Raw genomic sequence first — 21,107 nt, 5'->3', positions numbered from 1 at the left:
TGGTGGGTACTAAATTAGAGAAGAGTAATAACTTCTGGTGTGCTGTTACATATTAGCTTGACTATAAATAAATATACATATACATTTACTGTATATTTTAAAAAAGCTAGACTTTGTATATTTACATCACAAAGAAATTACAAATGTGGAAACAGAAGTTTAACCCAATTTAAACATTACACAAAGCATACATGTACAGAATTATCACATGGCATCCTTATTAACATGTACAATTTTTATGTCGCTTTGTTTTTGTGGTATTGGGGGACAGAACCCACAGGCAATCCACCACTAAGCTATACCCTAATCCTTTTTATTCCTTTTTTCAAAATTTTTAATTTTTTTTTTTTTTTGAGATAGGTCTCACTATTTCCCAGGTTGGCCTTAAGCTTGTAACCTTCCTGCTTTTACCTCCTGAGTGGATACGATTACAGGTATATGCCAGTGCACCTGACAATTTTTATATTTTGATGTACCAAATTTTTTATTTGGTCTTTTTAAAAAAGACCAAAAAATACCACACAAAATAAAAAATAACCAATGGCTTAAACTTGGATGGATATATTAATGTTACTAGTTATTAGTTATACGACTAATAGTAATTAAAATCTTTTATTTTAAAATAAAATTAATTTTGTCTAACAAAAAATTATTAATCAGGGTTGAGGTTGTAGCTCAGTGGCAGAGAGCTTGCCTTGCACACGTTGAGGCACTGGGTTCAATCCTCGGCACCACATAAAAATAAGTAAACAAAATAAAGATATTGTGTCCATGTATAACTAAAATATATTTTTTAAAAAACTACTAATCAGAAATTGAACTGAATCTTTGCCTGGTTGATATTATTTTAAAAGTCAAAAAGCACAGGAGTTCAGTTCTAGAAAAGCAGCCATAACTTTGGATCTTTTCTATTCTGACCACAACTACCTGGAAATAACAACAATCCCAGATACAGAGGGGGCAAGGTAAAGAAATGAAGATAATCTATTATTATTAGCTTGATATCCTAAGATACTTTCCTGGGATATCATAAATTGTGATTTTTGTGGGTAATAAAGCATTCATAGAGAGATTACTTCTAGGGGCTGGGGATGTAGCTCAGTAATAGAGAGCTTGCTTAGAGGAAAAAAAAAAAAAAAACTTTACTCCTACACTTTGAAGCAGTAATTTTGTAACCATCAAGCCTGCCCATTAAACCCTGGAGAAAGTCTCTTCCAATGTAGCTGCTCACACCCAAAAACACACAATTTGAGGCCAAGAAATCTGTGTTATAACTAAAGTGGTTCATTAAAGCACTGAGATATTCGTTCCTGGATTTAAGTTCATGAAGTAACATTATTTCCAGGCTTTTCATTCACATTTATATTCATACTCTTTGTGCCCTGATATATAGACACCATAAAAACACACACACATTAAGTGACTCAGGTTTAATGATTTCATAGTTTATAATCATCACTTGAACACATCACTTCTGTTCCATTTAAGTCTGCTCACTGTAAATAATCCAGGTCATCTGCCCTCCCACTAATAACATTGTTACCTGTTTTGCACACCTCAAACTCTCACAATACAGGCCTTTATGACCAAATAATACATATATATAAGTCCAGTTAGCAGCCAAGCATTGGTCTTTCAGGTCCAAAGACCTCTATATACAATGAGAGCAGAATGGGGAGTTGATACTGTTTGGACCCAAGTTTTCTGAGAGCCTCCTTTCCGTTGCCTGAATAACAAGGCATCTTTCCTTAAGGGGCAGAATTAATCTATTTATGTCAAGATCCAATGGGAAGAAAGTAACCCAACCCAGCATCAATTGAACTTCTACCACTTTCCTGTGAGGGTCATGGCATTCTTTTGGAATCTTCTGCACATCTCTTCCCTGTCCCTACAAAAACAAAAACATCTGGAAGCAACTCTTAGCAGGAAACCCTTTTATCCAAGCAGGATCTGTAACAAGCTAGGTTTTATTTCTTAATGAAAATACAATGTTGAAGGGAAGATAGTAAAGTTATTTGCTCAAAATCTCAGTCCAACATAGAGTAAGGCAGGGACCAGGGAGAAAAGTCTATTTTAACCCAGCCCTGGCCCAAAGTTGGTCATTCAGAAAATCTCTAATCATAAACTAGTGCTCATAGTCCTCTCCAGGCCTCTCTAGGTTGATCTAGACAACAAATGGTGTGTTGTCTAGATTGCATGCCTATCTAGATTAGACTTTCCAGTTCCAGGATGAACTCACTAATCCTTGGCCCTTTGGACTCTTAGACAAAATCTGTCACAAACTTTCCAGCCTGGCTTTAAGTCCCCAGAGAATCGGGGCAGTAGTGGACCAGACTCAGACTGTGATGAGATGGAGTGAACAGCTAGTCGCTGTACATGTTCAGAAATTAACTGAACTCCTCTGGAGTCACACTTACTCCTAGCCCTGGACTAGGATCATAATATTAAGACAAAATGTATTATTTTAAAAGTTGTTAACACTTTCCCAGACTTGCACCTCTGGTCCTAACCTCTCTCTCACCTTCCACTTCCCCTCACACACCACCAGAAGATGCTGTCCCAACACTTTCCAATATCTCCTAGGCCCAGGATAAAGCAGCATTAATGGCATTTGGCAGAGAATCCCATCCCACATTAAAGACTCCTCCTCGGAGTTCAACACAATGAAGAAATAAATGATAACACAAGAGGCAGTAGCAATCAGAACCTGCCTATACCCACACAAAAGAGGCACAGAGATTTCAGGTGTTAGTGAAAATGGTATCATCTCTTGCCAGAAGGCCACCAGCTGCCACCACTTGGGAGCCTCATTATCACTTGTTTCTCCTCCGGACTGAAGTGCAAGATGGTCAGTATGGCTGTAAGAGTCTGCTGGCGGCCCAGGCTGTCAGGCAAGGTCAGGAAGCGGTAGATGATGTTTTTGAGGTATTCTAGGTTAGCTCCCTCCCTGCTCCGGTCCCTGATGTTCTTTTCAATGTGGCTCTGCAAGGCTCCCACCTCCTCTCGATGCCGCTCCCCTTCCTCCAGCAGCCGATCCTGCAGCTGGTGTGCCTCTACCTCCAGCCTGTGCTTCTGCTTCCTCAGGGATGTGATCTCCACTTCCTTACGGGCCAACTGCTCAGCATACAGGAAGAAAGTGGGCTCATTGGCTGCTGCAAGCTGCAGTGCTTGGGTCAGGCTATCTGGGGAAGATGTGTCAGTTGAATCCCTGGAAACCCCACTGACCACAGGGCTTCTGCGTCCTGGTAACCCAGCAGACAAAGCCACTGAACGTAGTTGCTCCAGCTCCAAGTCCTTTTCAGCAAGCACAGCAAGGGCCCGGTCCCGCTGCTTATGCAGCTCCTCCTCCAGTTTCAGCGTGCGGTCCCTGAAGTCCAGCTGGCTGCGCTCCATCTGCTGCCGGTGAAGCTGCTGCACCCGGGCCAGCTCCTGCTTCCAGTCCTCAGCCTCCTGCTGGTGCTGGCGCTCAAGCTCCTCACAGGACAACCGCAGGGAGATATACTTCTCCTTCAGCTCTGCAAGCTGTTCCTGTGCTGCCTCCAGTTCTTTAGCCAGATTCCCATCTTTGGTATTCTTGCTCTTCAGCACAACCTGAGCCCTCATCTTATAGCGCTCAAACTCTTCCTTCAGTTGTTTTAGCTCCTGTTGGTAGTAGAGTGCAGTGGCCTTCTCCCCATCCGCAGCCTCGGAGCTGGGCATTATCTCCAGGTCACAGAGCTTCTCCACATCCAGGGTCACCTGGCTTTTCCTGGCTGCAACCTGCAGCAGCCTCTTCAGCTTCTCCATCTTATCCTTGAGGACATTGACATCCAGACTGGACTCATCTCCATGGCTATCTAGAGGGGACCGGCTAGAGGCTGCAAGAGCCAGGGTCTTGTTCTCCAGGTCCAGCTGCAGAATGCGCTCCTTCAGCTTCTGGATAGTCAGCTGGTCCTTCTGCTTGGCTTTCTCATAAGTGCCCAGCAATTCAGACACCTCAGATATTTGATTCTCTAGGGCTGCAACTCTCTGCTCTTCCACCTGAGACTGCTGGCGGAGCTGATCCTCTACAAGGGCTGTCTGCAAAACAAGGGAACAGACAAAAATGCATGCAGAAAAGCCATAAAGCCCTACAGCAAACTTTGGGAGAAAAAAGCAGGACAGGGGAGAAATAGGATCACAGGATTGGGGTGGCCTGATAAGAATGGCAACTGGAGATTTTTAAAGCTAAGCACTTTTGAATAGCTTCTGCTGTTCTGTTGAGTTTTCCATTTTCCACAGAGCTCACATATAAAGTATGTTCCAGTTGTCTATCGTGTGGTTCCCCAAGTTCTATTAAGAAATCATTAACATTCTCTGTTTTTGCAACATTCCTGGAAGTTCAACAATGAGTTGGATTTCTCTCTACATTGAAAGGAAGCAGTATAAAGGAGCCCTTTTCCAAAACAGGCAAATAATGACTGAGAACAATTACAAGAGGTTTTTTCTTCTGCAAAAATCCTCTTTGCCCCCTTCAGTCATTCTGCCTAGAGGCAAGTAGCTCTAGGTATATATACACACTCCCTTTCACTGTACAGCTGCCACTATATTGCTTCACAGAGAACAACTAACTGGTAAGATGCCAACACTCCAAGGCTCAAAACTGTCTGGCTTAGACTCAGCCACACTCAGAACCTCCACATCCTATTGGATACTCTACACACTCTGGATACTATCAACACCACACAGAACAGGATTTCCCAGGACCCGCTCATGGAAGCTTTTAGATAGCCATCAGAAATGATAGTAGTTAAGAAGACAATAATTGAATTAAATGACTAACATTTGAAGAGATAGTTACCTTCCTTATTTCCTGCTGCAACTGAGCCTGGAAGTGGCTCTTAAGGCAGGCAGCCTCTTCCTGAAGCTCTTTCAGCCGGGGATCTGGCTGATTCCTCTCATCTCGAATGGCCTGCAGCTCACCTTTCAGCTCCTCCACTTCACGAGTCAGCTGCTTGGTCTGCAGTTCAAATCCTTCCATCTGATCAGCAGCATATGCCCGCCCTGCCAGGGCTTCTCGGGTCTCTTCTAACCGAAGCTCCAAATCCTGGCGCTGAGTCCTCTCCTCCTGCAGCAATTTCTGGAGCTCACGCAGCATCAAGGCATGGTCAGTCTGCTCTTGGGCCCGATCATGCTGTTGAGTTATAAGTCTGGCTTTGGTTTCTGCTATCTGTTCCTGCAACCCCTTCAATTCTCCCTCCAGACGGCCCCTCTCCTCCTCTGCCTTTTTATTGGCATCCTCCAAGTCCTGTTTCATCTTCTTCTTGTCAGCCAAATAAGAAGCCTCCATACGGGACTTCTCCTGGGTGACTGTGGCCAAGGCGCTGGTCAAAGTAGCCAACTGAGTCTTCAGCTGGTGCAGTCTTTTGTCCACCTCACTACCAGCAAAGAGCCCATCCCCACTGCTACTGCTAACGCCACTCTCTGATCCACTGGCCTCTTCAGACTTTGGAACTGGTGGTCCACGGGCTGATCTGTCATCTTCTACCCCACATTCGCCCTTGGTGCTAGTGAGACTGGCTGCAGTATCTAAACTGGTGGCGGTCCCAGTGCTATCCTCGCTGTGAGTGGAGCATCGGTCATCCACTGAGTCAGGAAAGGTGAGACCTGAAGGCTGGACACCTGCAAGACCTACATCGGCCTCGTGGGATACCGACAGCACCTTGATGCTGGCCTCTAGCGCCTCTTTCTCCTTAAGCAGGCTTTTATAGGCGCGAACCACATCCTTTAGCCGCGCTTGGTACTGGAGAAGCTGCTTCTTCTGCGTCTCTATGGTTTCCAGTAGATCCTTCTTGCTCGGGCCACCCCCGAAATTCATCCCAAACTTCTCCATGGGGGTTCCCAGCAGGTTGCTCCACGTCAGCGTTCGGGAAGCCCGGGAGAAGGCCGCGAAGACGCGATCTGGGGCTGGAAACGCAGCAACAAGGGCTGTCTGACCACAGCCACACACGAGTTCCACCGGGCGGTCCGCGACTCGACGCGGTCCGGGGACAAGTCTGGCAGAAGCGCCCGCCGGGTCCCAGGCGGCGGGGGCGGGAGCGGGAGCGAGTCCTGTCCCGTAGGCGGGGCGCCGCTGGCACCACCCGAGCGCACAGCCCAGATTCGTCCTCACTGGCTAAGAAGCCGCTCCGCCCTCTCCGCTGGTCCGGGGCCACCGCAGCCCGGGCCCGCCCCCTCGGCTCACCGTCCGCCAAGGGTTTACGCCGCACTGGGTCCCAACGTGACTTCCTAACTACCACAGCCGGCCGACAGCGGCGCTTCCGGGTCCGCTGGAAGTGACGACAGTTTGACGCCAAAGGCTCCGCCCCACAAGGGCACGAGGTGGGCGGGGCTCCTTCAGCGGGTTGGTGGGAGGCGTCCTGTTGAAAAACCAGCCCTATTGCGAGCCGCAGAGGACAGGCTTTGGGTAGAGAAGAGCAGCAAAGTCCAGGACGCTGGAGTGATGGTTTGGTAAGGTCGACCAAGCTTGCTCTCGGGCTACGATCAGCAAGCGACAGGGGGCGACGTCGCACTGCGTTCTTCCCAAACACCCATGTGAACTATCCAACTATTTGGAGCTGACTCTCTTTAAGACCACAAAAACCGCATCTCTTTCTTGTACAACGTTTGGCATCTAATTAGCAAATGCTATAATAGTACTCCTACTTAGTTTTGCTGAGTTGATTCAACAAATATTTATAGAGGACACTCTGTACCTATAAGGATCCATCCTGAATGCCAGCTACATGTCCAGAAGCCTCATAAGAGTTTTGCTGTTTAATCTTCACAAAATAACAATTAGCACTAGTAAGGAAATTTAACGCACACAGAAGATAAGTAACATGCCCAAGGTCACACAACAAGTAAGTTTAAAAATCCTGTCTGACTGACTCTCATCATACTAAGTTTTGTGCCAGGTGACAACATCATATGCCCTTGCCCTCAAGGAGCTCACAATCTAGTGAGGGTCCAGACATGCAAATAAGTAGGTCCTGCTATCATATAGTATGTATGGCTATATTCAAAGAGGGGGAAGGTTTATCTAGGGTAGGCACAAATGGTCTCAGGGAAAATATTTGGGGATTTGAAGGATGAATAATTATTGCCCATCTAATTAAAGATGAGGGAAAGCAGCATTCTAGGCCGGTAGAAAAGACTGCAAGGAATTCTGGGCTATAAGAGAACCTGACTCACCCAGAAAGCATTAAGAATCTTCTCAAGGAAGTAGCTTAAGGTATGGGAAGGAGGTGACAATATATAGGGCTGCCACTCAACTTAAGGCATTTAAATTTTATCCTGGGTAAGGCATTAAAGGATTTTGACTCTCAAGAGGTGGACATCACCAGACTTGTATGACATCGTAGGGGCAGGAGACCTGTGAGGAGGCTTTTTCAATCATAGAAAATGATGGTAGTAAAATAGGGTAGTGACAACAGGAATGGAAAAAGAGGTTGATAGAGCTTAGGATGTAAAATTGACCTGATTTGTTGGCTGCTAACTCTTAGATTGGGAATCTTTGAAATGTATACTTTGACTTTTATAAAAGCCTTCTTCAGAATTCAAGACTATGACTGAAGAGTGAAAGAAAATTATGCAGTCACACATCTGGTTCCCTATAAGGATGGGGCAGGCCCTGGAGGTCTGTTTAGACCCAGGTTTTTAGTAGCCTTGATAACATCCATCGGTGTTATACAAAACATTCAGTGGCATCATTTCCTCTTTTTAATCTTCACCATAACCCCTTAAGTTAGGACATATATGTCTCTTTTTACAAATGAGAAAATGACAAAAGTTGTGGGGATCATTGAATGCAAATCCTCAAAAATAAAGCAGACTTGATATTTGACCTAAGGCCTGAAATACTGCCGGCATGTAGTGGGCAATTAGTAAATATTTGTTGAATAAGTGAAGAGTTTTCAGACTCCCAGGTCAGCTCACCTCTAGTTCATGAGCGATTGATCCTGGGAATCCAGAATAGGCATAAAGCATGCCCTTGCTCTACTGAACAACCTAATAATCCAGTTCAACCCAACAATTACTGGTGAAGCACATAAATGTAAATTACCATGCTTAGATGTTAAAATAACATTACATATGAAGCTCTTTACAACTAGGGAAACAAGATCCTCAAAAAATCCTGGATAGATGTGCAATAATAATAAAGGTCCCCAAGTCTGGCAAAGAGAACTTCAGAAAGGCTTCCTGGCCCCAGATGGAAAGGAAGTGTTCACAGGGAGATGAAGGCAAGGTGGAGTTCTCCAGTAGTGGGTCTGCAGTCACTCTGTCCAAGGCTGGCTTTCACTGGTCCTGCAGACTGGGGATCTATGAACTAGGTGGTTTAAGGAACCATGAAAGCTAGCCCCCAGGCACAAGTCGTGGAGGCACCTACGGCACACAGAACACTCAGCCGGAGCCCAAAGGGCAAGAGAATGCTAAGATCCCTGCGCACAGCTTCCAAACCTCCTAAAAAAGTGGGTGCAAACAGTCAGTGCTACTAGTTCCCAAAAACTTAACCAGAGCACAGAGTGGTCTGGACGCAACAATTCCAAGCCCAGAGGCGAGCCACCAAATATAGGGGTGGGGTCCGCTGTGAGCCTTTACTCAGCTCCCCAGGAGCTGCGGATCGGACAACTACAGCCCTGACAGAAACAAGGGGCGACTAGGTCAGGCCGCGGAGTCTGGCACAGCTTCTGTTCCGCCCGGCGTCCGGGCCTGGGGGCGGGGCTGAGGCGGGCCCGGAGGGGGCGGAGCCGCGTGACGTCCACCGGGCCGGGACGCGCGGAGGCGGCGGCGCCTCTTCCTGCTGCTGCTGCGCCCCATCCCCCCGCGGCCGGCAGGTTCCAGCCCGTACCCCGCGTCCGCGCCCGCGCCCCCGCCCCCGGGCCCCGCCATGGGCCTCACCGTGTCCGCGCTCTTTTCGCGGATCTTCGGGAAGAAGCAGATGCGGATCCTCATGGGTGAGGCAGATCGAGTGCGCGGCCCGAACCTGGGCGCCGGCCTCGGCGCAGCCCTCTCGCCCCCGCGTCCCTTCCAGCCCGGCTCACCTGGCTCTCTGACCTCGAGTCACCCACCTCCTAACCCTCCGAGGCCTCTGCTTTGAAGCGGTCCGGGTCCGCAGCGCCGCCTTCGGGGCCTGAAACCCGGAGCTGCGGGCCTGGGTGGGGTGAAGCTTCCTCCGCCCCAGCCCGGCTGCTAAGAAGGGAGGATTCCGCCCTTGGAAATGACTTTTTAAAGGAGCTCGGCCTTCCTCCCATGTCCCTCACCTCCCAGTCCTGTCCCGTCCCTAGCCCACTCTGTGGGCAGCAGTTGGTGCAAGCCACCCAGATTGCCCTGAAGGCCCCGAAGGTAGAGAACGGCGCGCACCTGGAGGCGCTCCCGCTCTCCGCCCCCATCACCATCAGCTGTCCGGGCTTCTACCTTTCCCTCGTCTCTAGGGGGCTCCCTCGCTCCCGTCTCCATCTCTGTGCCCCTGTCTGTTGCAGTTGGCTTGGATGCAGCTGGCAAGACTACGATCCTGTACAAACTGAAGTTGGGGGAGATTGTCACCACCATCCCCACCATAGGTGAGCCCCAGGGTGAGGCAGGGAGGATCTGGGAGCGCTGTGGCGGGCCTTCTCTGGGTCTGCTGAGGCCCTTATCTGGAGCTGACCATGACACCAGATATTGCTACTTGAGAAGTGGGTCACCATATCTCTACATTGCCGGATGGTGAGGGAGGCAGGATGGATGTGGCCTAGCCCCGCCTCATCTGTTGACAGCCAGTCCTGGGTGCTATTTCCCTTGGCCTTGATCATTGCCTTCTGGTTTTGTAACCCTGTTGAGATCTGAGTAGTTTTTAGTGAATTCCTTCCTTTCAGGACTTTTTCTCACCCAGTTCACCCCACCCCCATTATCTGCAGGCTTCAACGTGGAAACAGTGGAATATAAGAACATCTGTTTCACAGTCTGGGATGTGGGAGGCCAGGACAAGATTCGGCCTCTGTGGCGGCACTACTTCCAGAACACTCAGGTGGAGTATGGGGGGGAACTCCCCAACCCCAAGAAAGGAAAAACTATTAGGACTAGGTGAACTGAGCTTTTGGCTATAGGCAGGGTCCATAAGACAGGAAGACCCGCTGCCACCCACTTTGCTAGATTAGACTCTGCTCATCCTTCAGAACTCACCTTAGTCTTGTTCTTAGGCTTAGCTACCTTAGACTTCTGGGAAGCAGTATTCTGAGGCCACACTGCTTGATTTAGCTCCTTAGTATCTTTCCCTGATCCTTGCTCATCTTTTAGATAGACTGCCTCCTCTGAGATTGGATGCTGTATCCTTCAAAGAGGTTTCTCTAGTTTGTGGCGGGACTTATGCAAAGTCTTAGTGGAAGTTTACCAGATGAGAAGAGCTGATGTAACTAAAGATGGGAGAAGAGAGAAAGGGCCAGATTACACAGTGTGACCCAGGAGGGAGTGATTGCTTCTCCTTCCTTTCTTCCTTCTCACCCAGGGCCTCATCTTTGTGGTGGACAGTAATGACCGGGAGCGAGTCCAGGAGTCTGCTGATGAACTCCAGAAGATGGTAGGTACCCAGAATCCTAGGAACTGAGCCCTAGGTTTGGGGACAGAACAAACTCTGTGGTGGTATGGAAGTCTGGGAATTCCCAAGTATCAGAGGCCAGAAATGTGATTTTTTTTTCTTTGTGGATATAACATGTTGTGTCTCTCTCTGTGTTGGCATAGGACAGAATTTTTTACATGAATTTTCATGCCTTCACATCTGAGCCTAGAAGATGGTGGAAAGAGGTGGCGAAAATGGCACCTCACATTCTTGCTTTTTCTACTTGGAAATTGTGTTATTTTGCCTAGGGCAGTTTCTCAAATTAGAAACTTTTCTAGACTTAAGTTTAGGCATCCTCAAGTTTATTTATAGCTCTTGATCTTGTGTTTAGCAGTAGACTACCATGCTACTGTGTTTTTCCAACAGAGAAGCTAGAAGGTAGAAAGTGGGGGCTTCCCAACACACCCACCAGAAGAGAACCTGTGGACCCAGTGGGGCCACCAGTTCTACCTTCTCTCTTCCCCTCCCAGCTGCAGGAGGACGAGCTGCGGGATGCGGTGCTGCTGGTGTTTGCCAACAAGCAGGACATGCCCAATGCCATGCCTGTGAGCGAGCTGACTGACAAGCTGGGGCTACAGCACTTGCGCAGCCGTACGGTAAGGATCCCGCTCTGCTTACACTATACTCTGCCTCTCACAGGAGAGCTGCAGGCTGTGGCAAAGATATAAAGAGACCCCTTTTCTTCCCTGCTGCTGACCTCTTTCTTTCCTTCTTCCCACAGTGGTACGTCCAGGCCACCTGTGCCACCCAAGGCACAGGCCTGTATGATGGGCTGGACTGGCTGTCCCATGAGCTGTCAAAGCGTTAACTCGCCAGGGGCAGGCCCCTGCTGCCCGGAAGCTCCCGCGTGCATCCCCGGGATTACCAGACTCCCGGGCTCCTCAGGCAGTGCCCTTCCCTCCCACTCTTCCCCCCCCCACAGACAGGCCTCTGCTCCTGCTCCTGCCTGCATGTTCTCTCTGTCGTTGGAGCCTGGAGCCTCACTCTCTGGGCACAGAGGGGTCCACTGTCCTGCCTGCTGGGACCTGCGGAAGGGCTTCCTGGCCAAGGCCCCCTCATCCAGAGGAGGAGCAGGGATCTGGGTTTACTTTTGTTTTTTCTGTTTTGGGTGTACCCTTGGGGCCAGGTTGTGGGGTGGGGGGAAGTGAGGGCTCCGGGTGGTGCTATGATGTGGAACTGGATATTGAGTAATAAATTTGCTGTGGTTTGTACTTTGTGTTGTCTGTAACCTAGAAGCTGGATGTTGGTTCATTGGGTACAAAGAGAGAATGTGGGGGAGGCTCAAAGCAGCTGTGGCTGTAGGGCCAACATATATATGCATACACACACTCATCAAGCTCAGCTTCTCCCTCCTTATTCTTGGACTGGAAATATATAAGGTTTTCAGTAGAGGGAATTTCATTCCTTCCCCTATTCCGAGGAATGTCAGCTGCCGATAATAGAATCTACCTTCTTGGTTCTGTAAACTACCCATCCTAGCTATACAGAGTAATAGTTTTTCACAATTGCTTTACACACAGTGAAGGGAATGTGTGTTAAAAATATATAAGGTTTTCAGTAGAGGGAATTTCATTCCTTCCCCTATTCCGAGGAATGTCAGCTGCCGATAATAGAATCTACCTTCTTGGTTCTGTAAACTACCCATCCTAGCTATACAGAGTAATAGTTTTTCACAATTGCTTTACACACAGTGAAGGGAATGTGTGTTAAAAATATTGGTCCCACTGGGTGTGGTGGTGCATGCCTATAATCCCAATGTCTCTGGAGGCTAAGGCTAGAGGATCACAAGTTCAAAGCCAACCTCAGTAACTCAGTGAGACCCTGTCTCAAAACTAAAAATAAAAGGGGCTGGGGATGAGGCTCAGTGGTTAAGTGCCTCTGGGTTCAATCCCTGGTGTGTATGTGGGCAAATATATATATTGTGTACATGTATATATATGTCCCAAGGCACATTTCAGAAAATGTTTAATCAGAACTGGTCTGAGGCCCAATAATATCCATCTTTAAAATTAACTAGATGCTCTGACACTGGCCAGAATCAAATTGCCTTATTTTACAAAACACAGGTAGAGTCTAGGGGTTACATACAGTTCCTTGCTCAGCACCACTGGACTCTATACCAAGTCCCCATCTACAGGGACTCAAAACACATGTAAGGAATTGGGTTGTGGGCTGATTCTGCCCATCTTCCCTTTCGATTCCAGCAAGGCTTAGAACCCATCAACACTGCCATCATTTCTTGTTGTCTTTCTCCCATTTTTCTCCATGTATTTAGTTTCTCCAGTTTCTGGGCTAGGTTTTCTCCTTGAGTTTTGCAAGAAGTATCCCAAAGACTATTGGACAATAGAGCCTCTGTGGGGAAAGGCTGGTATCCTCATGGGCAGCTCTGGCTGTCTGCCCATCCAGCTGATCTGCCTGCTAGTGCAGCTGGGAGTTGGTAAGGATGGTGCTGGGGGCTCCTCCACCCAGACCCCTTATGTTGTCCCAAGTCAGCCCTTTCAGACCAATAGGAATTATTCCATTTTCCCTGGTTGTCTATCTAGGGTTTCCTCAAACTTCCTATAAACCAACTTCTGAAGACATTTTGGCCTCATCTTCCCAAGGGCTCTAAAAGATGATGGATTTTTCTTGGGTATCTTGAACTTAAAAAAATACTTAAAACCACAACAGAGTCAGGCAGAACACACTTTCTGGGAAGAAAGCGGTTGATTTCTATCCCATTAATGAGAAACAGGTAAAGAAACGGAAGGACATGGCTAAAGTTGCAAGTTATGGTTCTAATTCCCAGTTAGCTCAGCCTACCTCATTGCCTGGAATGACACAGGGAGGCAAATGCTAGAGGCTTTAGACCCTCCTCCTCTGGACCGTGGATTGATGGTGCTGGGCCAGTGCCCTTTCCCCACTGTGTTGGGATAAGAGGCAACCATCACAGTCACAATGCTCCCGGGTCACAGAGGTGCCAGGCCATAGGCCAACCTCTTTTGAGAAGTTCCCTCTGGGAACATCTTCTGGTGGGTACTACAGACCTTATTCGGGGCCCTATGGCCTGTGGAACCTCACCGCTGGGGGGAAGGCTGGGCCTGTCGGAGTCATCATCTGTAGCACTAGCCTCATGGATGAAATGGAATGGACAACCAGACATCCTAAGGCAGAGGATCTAAGGGTTGGGCTCCTCAGCTGGGCAGGAACTTACCTCACTTTTGAAGCATACAAAAATACAGTCACAACTACTGCAAAGAGTTTGGGCAGAAAACAGGTAACAAGGCAAACTTTCTGAACAGCCAATCTCTGTGTGTGTGTGTGTGTGTGTGGCAGAGAGGGTGCACTCTCGACCTAATCATCTTTCCTAATCCTTGCCATTGCCTAGCCAAGACCCTTCTACTCCATGCTTCTGCTCATGGGTCTGCACTGCTCCATCTCTTTCCCCAAGATGAAGCCTCAACCCTGGCCTGGCTGCCTTGCCCTGTTCTGCTCCCTACCCTCTATCCCAGCCCAGGGTGGTTGTGTCATCACAAAGAAGTGGAGAGCCCAGCTGAAGGCAGAACTGTGGGCATCCAGGGGAAGTTGGACCAGTTGGACTGTAGTGCAAGGCCTGTTTCTATTCTGTTTGTAGTTTGAAAATGGAGTATTCTAGAAGTACTTGCGGAGACTCCATTTCCATTTTAGAAAAGACTGTAGGCATCTCTGGAATGGGGGCTAGAGTGAGGCAGGAGCAAAGTATTCTACCTTATAATAAAGTTGACCACAGTGAACCAGGCAATTGCATCTTAGTGGTTGACTCTTGGAGCTGGGCATATCTATAAAAGCTCTTGCTTTTCTCCTGCCCTGTTTGGGAGGTTGCCTGTAGGGATGGAGGTTTAGTTGAGTGTGCTATCAAGGGGCAGCAGTAAGGACAAAAGAAGTAAAATTTAAACCAAAGCTTTTCTTATAAAATTAGGTATTGAAGGATGGAATTAAGAAAGGGAGAAAGAGGTTTACCTTTGGTTAGCTGGAGATGAGCATCTAGAACTTCTCTTTAGATCTTGAGGAACCCTATGGTGGAATGGCCCAGAGATCTTTCTATTACTATTAGTTGGGAGAGTGGAAGAGCTGACAGCAAGGAGACACCAGGGCAGACATGGAGGGGAAGGTGGTTGGACTTGGTAAGTGCAGGGGTGATAACAAGGGTTATGGTTGTGGGATTTCTCAGTGTAGTTACTTGGCAGCACTGATTTCCCTCTTTTTGCACCATCCATACCTCCAGACCTGGGAGCTCCTCGTTAGCAATGAACATGAGGCACAGGCTGTGATACGACTAAAGAGCTTGCAGGGTCTCTACCTTCTCTGTGAGGCAGATGGCACTGTGAGCTATGGCCGGCCAAAGAACAGCCACCATGGATGCTTCCTACTCCGTTTCCACCGGAATGGCAAGTGGACCCTCCAGTGCATAATCTCTGGTCGTTATCTGGAGTCCGATGGTGAGGATGTGTTCTGCAACTCCCAGGTCCTCTCTGCTTACCATATGTGGACCCCCCGGCCAGCCCTTCATGTCCACGTGACCCTGTACAGCCCTGTCTACCACAGCTACGCCCGGGCTGACCACACTGTGGGCCGCATCTGGGTGGATGCAGCAGTCCCCTGCCTGGAAGAATGTGGCTTCTTGTTGCACTTCCAAGATGGATGCTACCACCTGGAAACCTCTACTCACCATTTCTTGTCCCATGTAGACCGGCTGGTTGCCCAAACATCACCACAAACAGCTTTTCATATGCAAGTACGGCCTGGAGGGCTTGTGGCACTGTGCGATGGAGAAGGTGGTTCATTATATCCACATGGTGCACATATGCTCCTGGGCCTGGGCTCCAATCCCATGAAGGGCCAGGAGTGGTTCATCCTACAGCACTTCCCAACCTGGGTCAGCCTCAGGTCAAAGGCTCGGAAGTTCATTTCAGTCATCTACGGCAAGTGCGGGCTCCAACACAGCCATGGAGGGAGGAAGGACCTTCTGTTGAAAAGAGGAAATGAATCTGGGCTCTATAAGGGTGTTTTGTTTTGTTTGTTCCTTCCAGTAATGAAATTGAACCCAGGGCCTCGTTCATACTGGGCCAGCACTTTACCATTGAGCTACATCCCAACCCTTTTTAAATGAATTTTATTTTGAGATATGGTCTTACTAAGATACCTAGGTTGGCCTCAAACTTGTAGTCCCCCTTCCTCAGCCTCTTGGAGTAGCTGGGATTATAGGCATGTGCCAAGGGTTTTTGAACCCGCTTATCAGGAAGATCCTGGTGTGCCAAAGGAGGTCTCTTGTGGAGTAGAAAAGGACAAAAAATCAGGGATATGGGGGTTTGGAGAAAAGTCACTTGAGTTAGACTATGGCCATGGACTATGGTCCAACATAGGTAATGGAGGTTGAGGAGGGAAAGTAGGGGAAGTTCAGCAATAGGCATGAAGGAGGAGCCAGGCTTGAGTTCTAATGACATGCACTTCCTCTACAGATGCTGAGGTGTGTGCTGCCTCTGAGCAATTGACCCCAATGTCATTGTTCCAGTTTGAATGTGACTGTGAGAACCCCATCTTGCAGCTTCGTTCAGCCAATGGCTACTACCTAGCCCAGGTAAGACTTTGGCTTTCAAAGCAAGAAACCATAAGCTCTGTGCTCTCTCTTTCTAGACACACTTCCTCCTTCTCCAAGGCAGATACCAAGATGGATAGATGAACAGTGAAGGGCCTTGCCTCATAAACATTCATTTTAACCCTCTTTTTAAAAAATCAACTTTATTGAGGCATAACTTAAATATACATCATATATATATATATATGATGTATACTTAATGATGATATATACTATATATGTGTGTATGTATATATATGTACATATATATACATATATATAGTGTTTAATATGTAGCCTATATACTTTTATTATATGAGTTAAATACACATCCAATTTAAGTATAAAATTCAGAAGATTTTAACAAATGTATACACCCATACAACCATGCCACAAGTTACAGGATTTTTGTGGGTGTTTTTGGTATCAGGAATTGAATTTAGGGACACTCAACCACTGAACCACATCCCCAGCCCTTTTTGTATTTTATTTAGAGACAGAGTCTCACTGAGTTGCTTAGTGCCTCGATGTTGCTGAAGCTGGCTTTGAACTTATGATCCCCCTGCCTCAGCCTCCTAAACCCCTGGGATTACAGGCATGCGCCACCACACCTGGCAAAGCTTCTCACTCAAGTTATAGAATATTTCTACCACCATAAAAACTCATTTCTGCCCCCTTCCAGTCTGTTTACCTCCACCTGTGACTCTCCCACAGCACTGATCTGTGTTCTGCCATTATGGATTAGACTTGCCCACTCTAGAATTTCATATAAAGGAACTTAAATGGTATGTATACCTTTTTTTTGGACAACACAAGATTATTAAGATTCACCCATGTTGTTGCACTTATCAGTAGTTCATTCCTTTTTTTTTTTTTGCTGATTAGTATTCTCTAATACTACTCATAAACATAAACATGATTTTGTTTATCCATTCATTTGTTCATGAACATTTGAGTTGTTTCCAGTTTGAACTGTGATGAATAAAATTGCTATGAGAACCTGTAGACAAGTCTTTTTTGTGCCTATTTATTTATTTATTTGGGGTAAATGCCCACAGATAGAATTACTGGTTCATAAATCTGCATTTAACTTTATGAGAAAATGTCAGCCAGCACAGTGGCTGGCATAAGTCTAAAGTCCCAAAAACTTGAAGGCAAGAGGATAACAAGTTCGAAATCAGCCTCAGCAACTAAGGGAGACCCTGCCTCAAAATTTTAAAAAGGGAGGGGTTTGGAAATATAGCTCAATGGTGAAGGGCCCATAGGTTCAATTCCTAGTACCACAAAAAAGAGTTAGTTTTCTAAAAATGACTATACTATTTTGCATTTTTACCAGCAATTTATGTGAGCTCTAATTGTTCCATGTTCTCACCAACACATGATATTGCCTGTCTTTTTAATTATAGCTACTCTAGAGGGTGCATAATGACATCTATGATGGGTTTAGTTTGAGGGTACAATTACAATCAGTCATTCTTAATCAGTCATGTTTTTGTTGGCCATTTGCATATCTCCTCTGTGAGGTGGCTGTTCAAATCTTTTACCCATTCATTGCTGGAATAATGCCAAGTTGGAAGGGGTCTTTATAAGTTCTAAATTTAAGTCTTTTGACAAATATATGTATTATAAATATTTTCTCCCAATCTATGGCTTTTCTTTTTGTGTACTTAATGGTCTTTTAGAAGCAAGTTTTTAATTTCAATGAAGTCAAGTTTGTTAATTTTTAAATATTTACTGCCCTTTTTTTTTTTTTTGGTAGCAAGAAATCATTGCCTGCTCCAAAGTTACAAAGGATTTCTCTAAATTTTTCTTCTAGATGTTTTATAGTTTAACTCTCTTTTATGTCTATGATCCATTTCAAAATGATTTTAGAGTCAGGGCCAAGATTTATTTTTCTCCATATGATATCCTGGTCCCTCTTTTTATGCTGTGGTCTGAGATACAATACAGGCTAGGGGAAGTGGAAGAGCTGAGGTCACAACATGCCTTCCAGAAGGATCTGAAAGCATAAAGCATGCTCTGGGGTAGGATGTGCAAAGAGGTCCAGGAATAAAAATATGGGAAGAAAACTGAAATTGTGGGTCCTTCATTGTGGTTCCTTTTCTCTGGTATCTAGCGGCGCCACAAGTCAGTGATGGCTGATGGGCATCCAATGGAGTCTGATACCTTCTTCCGTGTCCACTGGAATTGTGGCAAGATTATCCTGCAGTCTTCCAATGGGCACTTTTTGACTACTGCTGCCAATGGCCTGCTGATGGCCAGTGCTACCATTCCAGGTGAGCTAAGCAGCCTTACTGCCAGGTTATTTCAAGCCAGAGGTACTTTATCAAGGAGCTAAAATGTGACTTTTTTTTTTAAGGCATTGGAAGCACTGGAGTTGGGTCATAAGATTTAGGTCCACATAACCACTCAGTCACTGAATTTTTGTTACCTCTTGAGCAAGTCACCAGTTTGAGCCACAGTTTTATCATCTGTAAAAATGAACATGATATCTACTCTGCTGCCTCATAGGGTTGTCATAAGCATTAGATAGATTAACAAATCCCTAAGGAAGGAAGAATATTCAAATTTCTTGGGCTCCACACTGTGTTAGGTGCTCTCACAAACATTGCACAAGTGCCCTAACATAAGACAAAACAGGTGTTCACTAAATGTTAAGATAGTAACAATAGCCTCCTTCAATTAGGGTTCCCTTCCTGCTTCCATCTTAGAAAACATTTAGAGACATCCCAACTAGATTTCTCCTCCCTGTTTCTTTCAGGTCCAAATGAGGAGTTGGGGATTCGATTTGCCAACCGCCCTTTCCTTGTTTTGAGAGGTCGGTATGGGTATGTGGGCTCCTCATCAGAGCATGACCTCATACAGTGCAACATGGATGAACCTGACTGCATTCACCTTCTGCCCTGCCGTCAGGGCATCTACCACTTCCAGGGTGGGTGGTTGCTTTTCCCCACTCCAAGGTTCAAATCCAGCCCCTGCTTTAGCCCTAGCCCAGATTTAAGGACAGCCACTTAGTCCTTCTCATCATTCATCGGAAAGGGGAAAACCAAGCCAGGCACAATGGCACATGTCTGTAATCCCAACAAATTGGGAGGCTAAGGCAAGAGAATTCCAAGTTCAAGGCCAGCCTCAGCAACTTAGGGTGGCCCTAAGTAACTTAATGAGACCCTTTCTCAAAACGAAGAATAAAAAGGGCTGGGGATGTAGCTCAGTGGTAAAGTGTCCCTGGATTCAATCCCTGGCACCAAGAAAAAAAGAAAGAAAGAAAAGGGAAAACTGAGTTTTTGTTTGTTTTCACACTTCAAGACTCCAGAGTGGGTTGGCAGACCAGGAACCTGTTGACCTTCCTGCATTTCTGCAGAAGGACTTGCCAACCCAGGCAGGGGAGGGTAGCATGCCTCCAGGAAGCCCCCTCAGAGGCTACACTGCTGGAGGACTCCCCTCCAAACAACCCACTGACCTGAGCTCTTCCCTCCCCAGCACAGGGTGGATCCTTCTGGTCAATAACATCCTTTGGCTCCTTCCGCCCTTGGGGAAAGTTTGCCCTCAACTTCTGCATAGAACTTTATGGAAGCAACTTGCTCACAGTGCTGGCACCCAATGGCTTTTACATTCGAGCCGACCGAAGTGGCACCCTAATGGCAGACAGCGAAGATGTTACCAAAGAGTGTATCTGGGAATTTTAGGTAAGAGGAGAGTAGGTAAGGACTTGGGACTAGGGGAGCAGAGTGGGGAGGCAGATGGGGACATGTGTAATGGAGACACCAAAATGCACTACTGGGCTGACTTCTATCCAAGATTTGATTAACTTCAGACATATTCCAAATCCATGCCATTCCTTATGGACTTCTAAACATGGATTATCTAGAGAGGAGAGAAGAAATCATATCTCGATTATGCCATACTGAAGTGTGCTTCCAAGCAAAACTGGAGGGAACAGAGTGAGATGTGCTTGCCTACTTCTCCTATATAAGATGCAGAATTTGCCTTATTTGGGAGATAAATGAGTGACTTTTAAGGATGTGTGAAGGTGGGGAAAAAAAAGATATGCTTTTTATTCTATGCACTTTTTATCCCTATCCCATGGATCCCTGGCTCTCCAATATTTATCTCTAGCCTTGATCCTCCTTGGCAACTATAATTTCATCTCTCTCCTGAAAGAACCAAAATTAAGTCCACTTCACCCTGCCAGTCCCTCAAATTCAGCATAGCTGAAATCAGTTCCCCAGCCTCCTTTCCTAAAATGATTCTCTTCTACCATCTTGTTCTCTTTCTTGTCATCTTAGGCACTGCCAAAACCCCAGATGCTCAGGCTCAAGACTCTCTCTGCCTTGCTCCTTTGGCCCCTTCATCAAACTCTGACAATTCTTGAGAACTTTCTTAGCAATGCCTCTTGAGTGCTTGCTGCTTCAGAATGACCCTGGCAGTCCCAGGTTTTTCATCAAAAGCCTGCCCTGTTCCCATCGCTCCTCAGCAGCACTCCCTGCTCTCCCAGATCCATCCCCACCCAACTCTTCTTTCTTAAAGTGCAGCTTCCCTTTTACTGTTTTTCCTTTACAACAATCCAGGGTGCCTTGTTGTTCTTTGTCCCAAACCTTCACAATCAGTCTCACTTTCCTGGCTTGGAAAGTCACAGGATATTGTAGAAAGCACTTTGGTTTTGCCATCAGACAGACCTTGAATCAAGAGCTAATGAGCTTGTAAGCTAGCTCTGTGACTTTAGGGAAATTACTTTCACATTTTTAGGTCTCCCATGTTCCCTATAAAATGGGAACTACTACACCAGAAGTATTAGGAAGGTTAAATATCAGTCCGCATCTAAATATGGACCCTGAGTATGTATTCAATCTTTCCCATTTTCTGCCAGTTTTCTACACAAACTCTTTACTATGGCCAAAATGAGAAAAATAAAATGAAATT

At 46.6% G+C, this 21,107-nt stretch overlaps 3 protein-coding genes across 3 annotated transcripts; 2 read left to right on the top strand and 1 right to left on the bottom strand.

Moving 5' to 3' along the window:
- Nucleotides 1-280: 280 nt before the first annotated feature.
- On the bottom strand, nt 281-6,274 carry GCC1 (GRIP and coiled-coil domain containing 1). The gene is made up of 2 exons (XM_081284730.1): nt 4,820-6,274; nt 281-4,059 (listed from the first exon to the last, which is right to left on the bottom strand). Exons 1-2 carry the CDS (start codon nt 5,849-5,851, stop codon nt 2,764-2,766), a joined length of 2,328 nt encoding a protein of 775 aa, XP_081140856.1. The 5' UTR covers nt 5,852-6,274; the 3' UTR covers nt 281-2,763.
- Nucleotides 6,275-8,755: 2,481 nt separating this feature from the next.
- On the top strand, nt 8,756-11,808 carry ARF5 (ARF GTPase 5). Its single transcript, XM_081288153.1, has 6 exons — nt 8,756-8,954; nt 9,480-9,560; nt 9,897-10,006; nt 10,484-10,555; nt 11,065-11,190; nt 11,316-11,808. Exons 1-6 carry the CDS (start codon nt 8,888-8,890, stop codon nt 11,400-11,402), a joined length of 543 nt encoding a protein of 180 aa, XP_081144279.1. The 5' UTR covers nt 8,756-8,887; the 3' UTR covers nt 11,403-11,808.
- A 1,898-nt stretch (nt 11,809-13,706) lies between these two features.
- On the top strand, nt 13,707-19,873 carry FSCN3 (fascin actin-bundling protein 3; the record flags this gene model as incomplete). Its single annotated transcript, XM_081286853.1, has 6 exons — nt 13,707-13,850; nt 14,838-15,534; nt 16,072-16,190; nt 18,304-18,463; nt 18,949-19,119; nt 19,668-19,873. 6 exons carry the CDS (start codon nt 13,707-13,709, stop codon nt 19,871-19,873), a joined length of 1,497 nt encoding a protein of 498 aa, XP_081142979.1.
- Nucleotides 19,874-21,107: the final 1,234 nt, after the last annotated feature.

The sequence above is a fragment of the Spermophilus citellus genome, assembly GCF_964194105.1.
Source record: "Spermophilus citellus genome assembly, chromosome: 3".
Lineage (NCBI taxonomy): Eukaryota > Metazoa > Chordata > Mammalia > Rodentia > Sciuridae > Spermophilus > Spermophilus citellus.
This window is presented reverse-complemented; position numbering and strand designations above follow the sequence as displayed.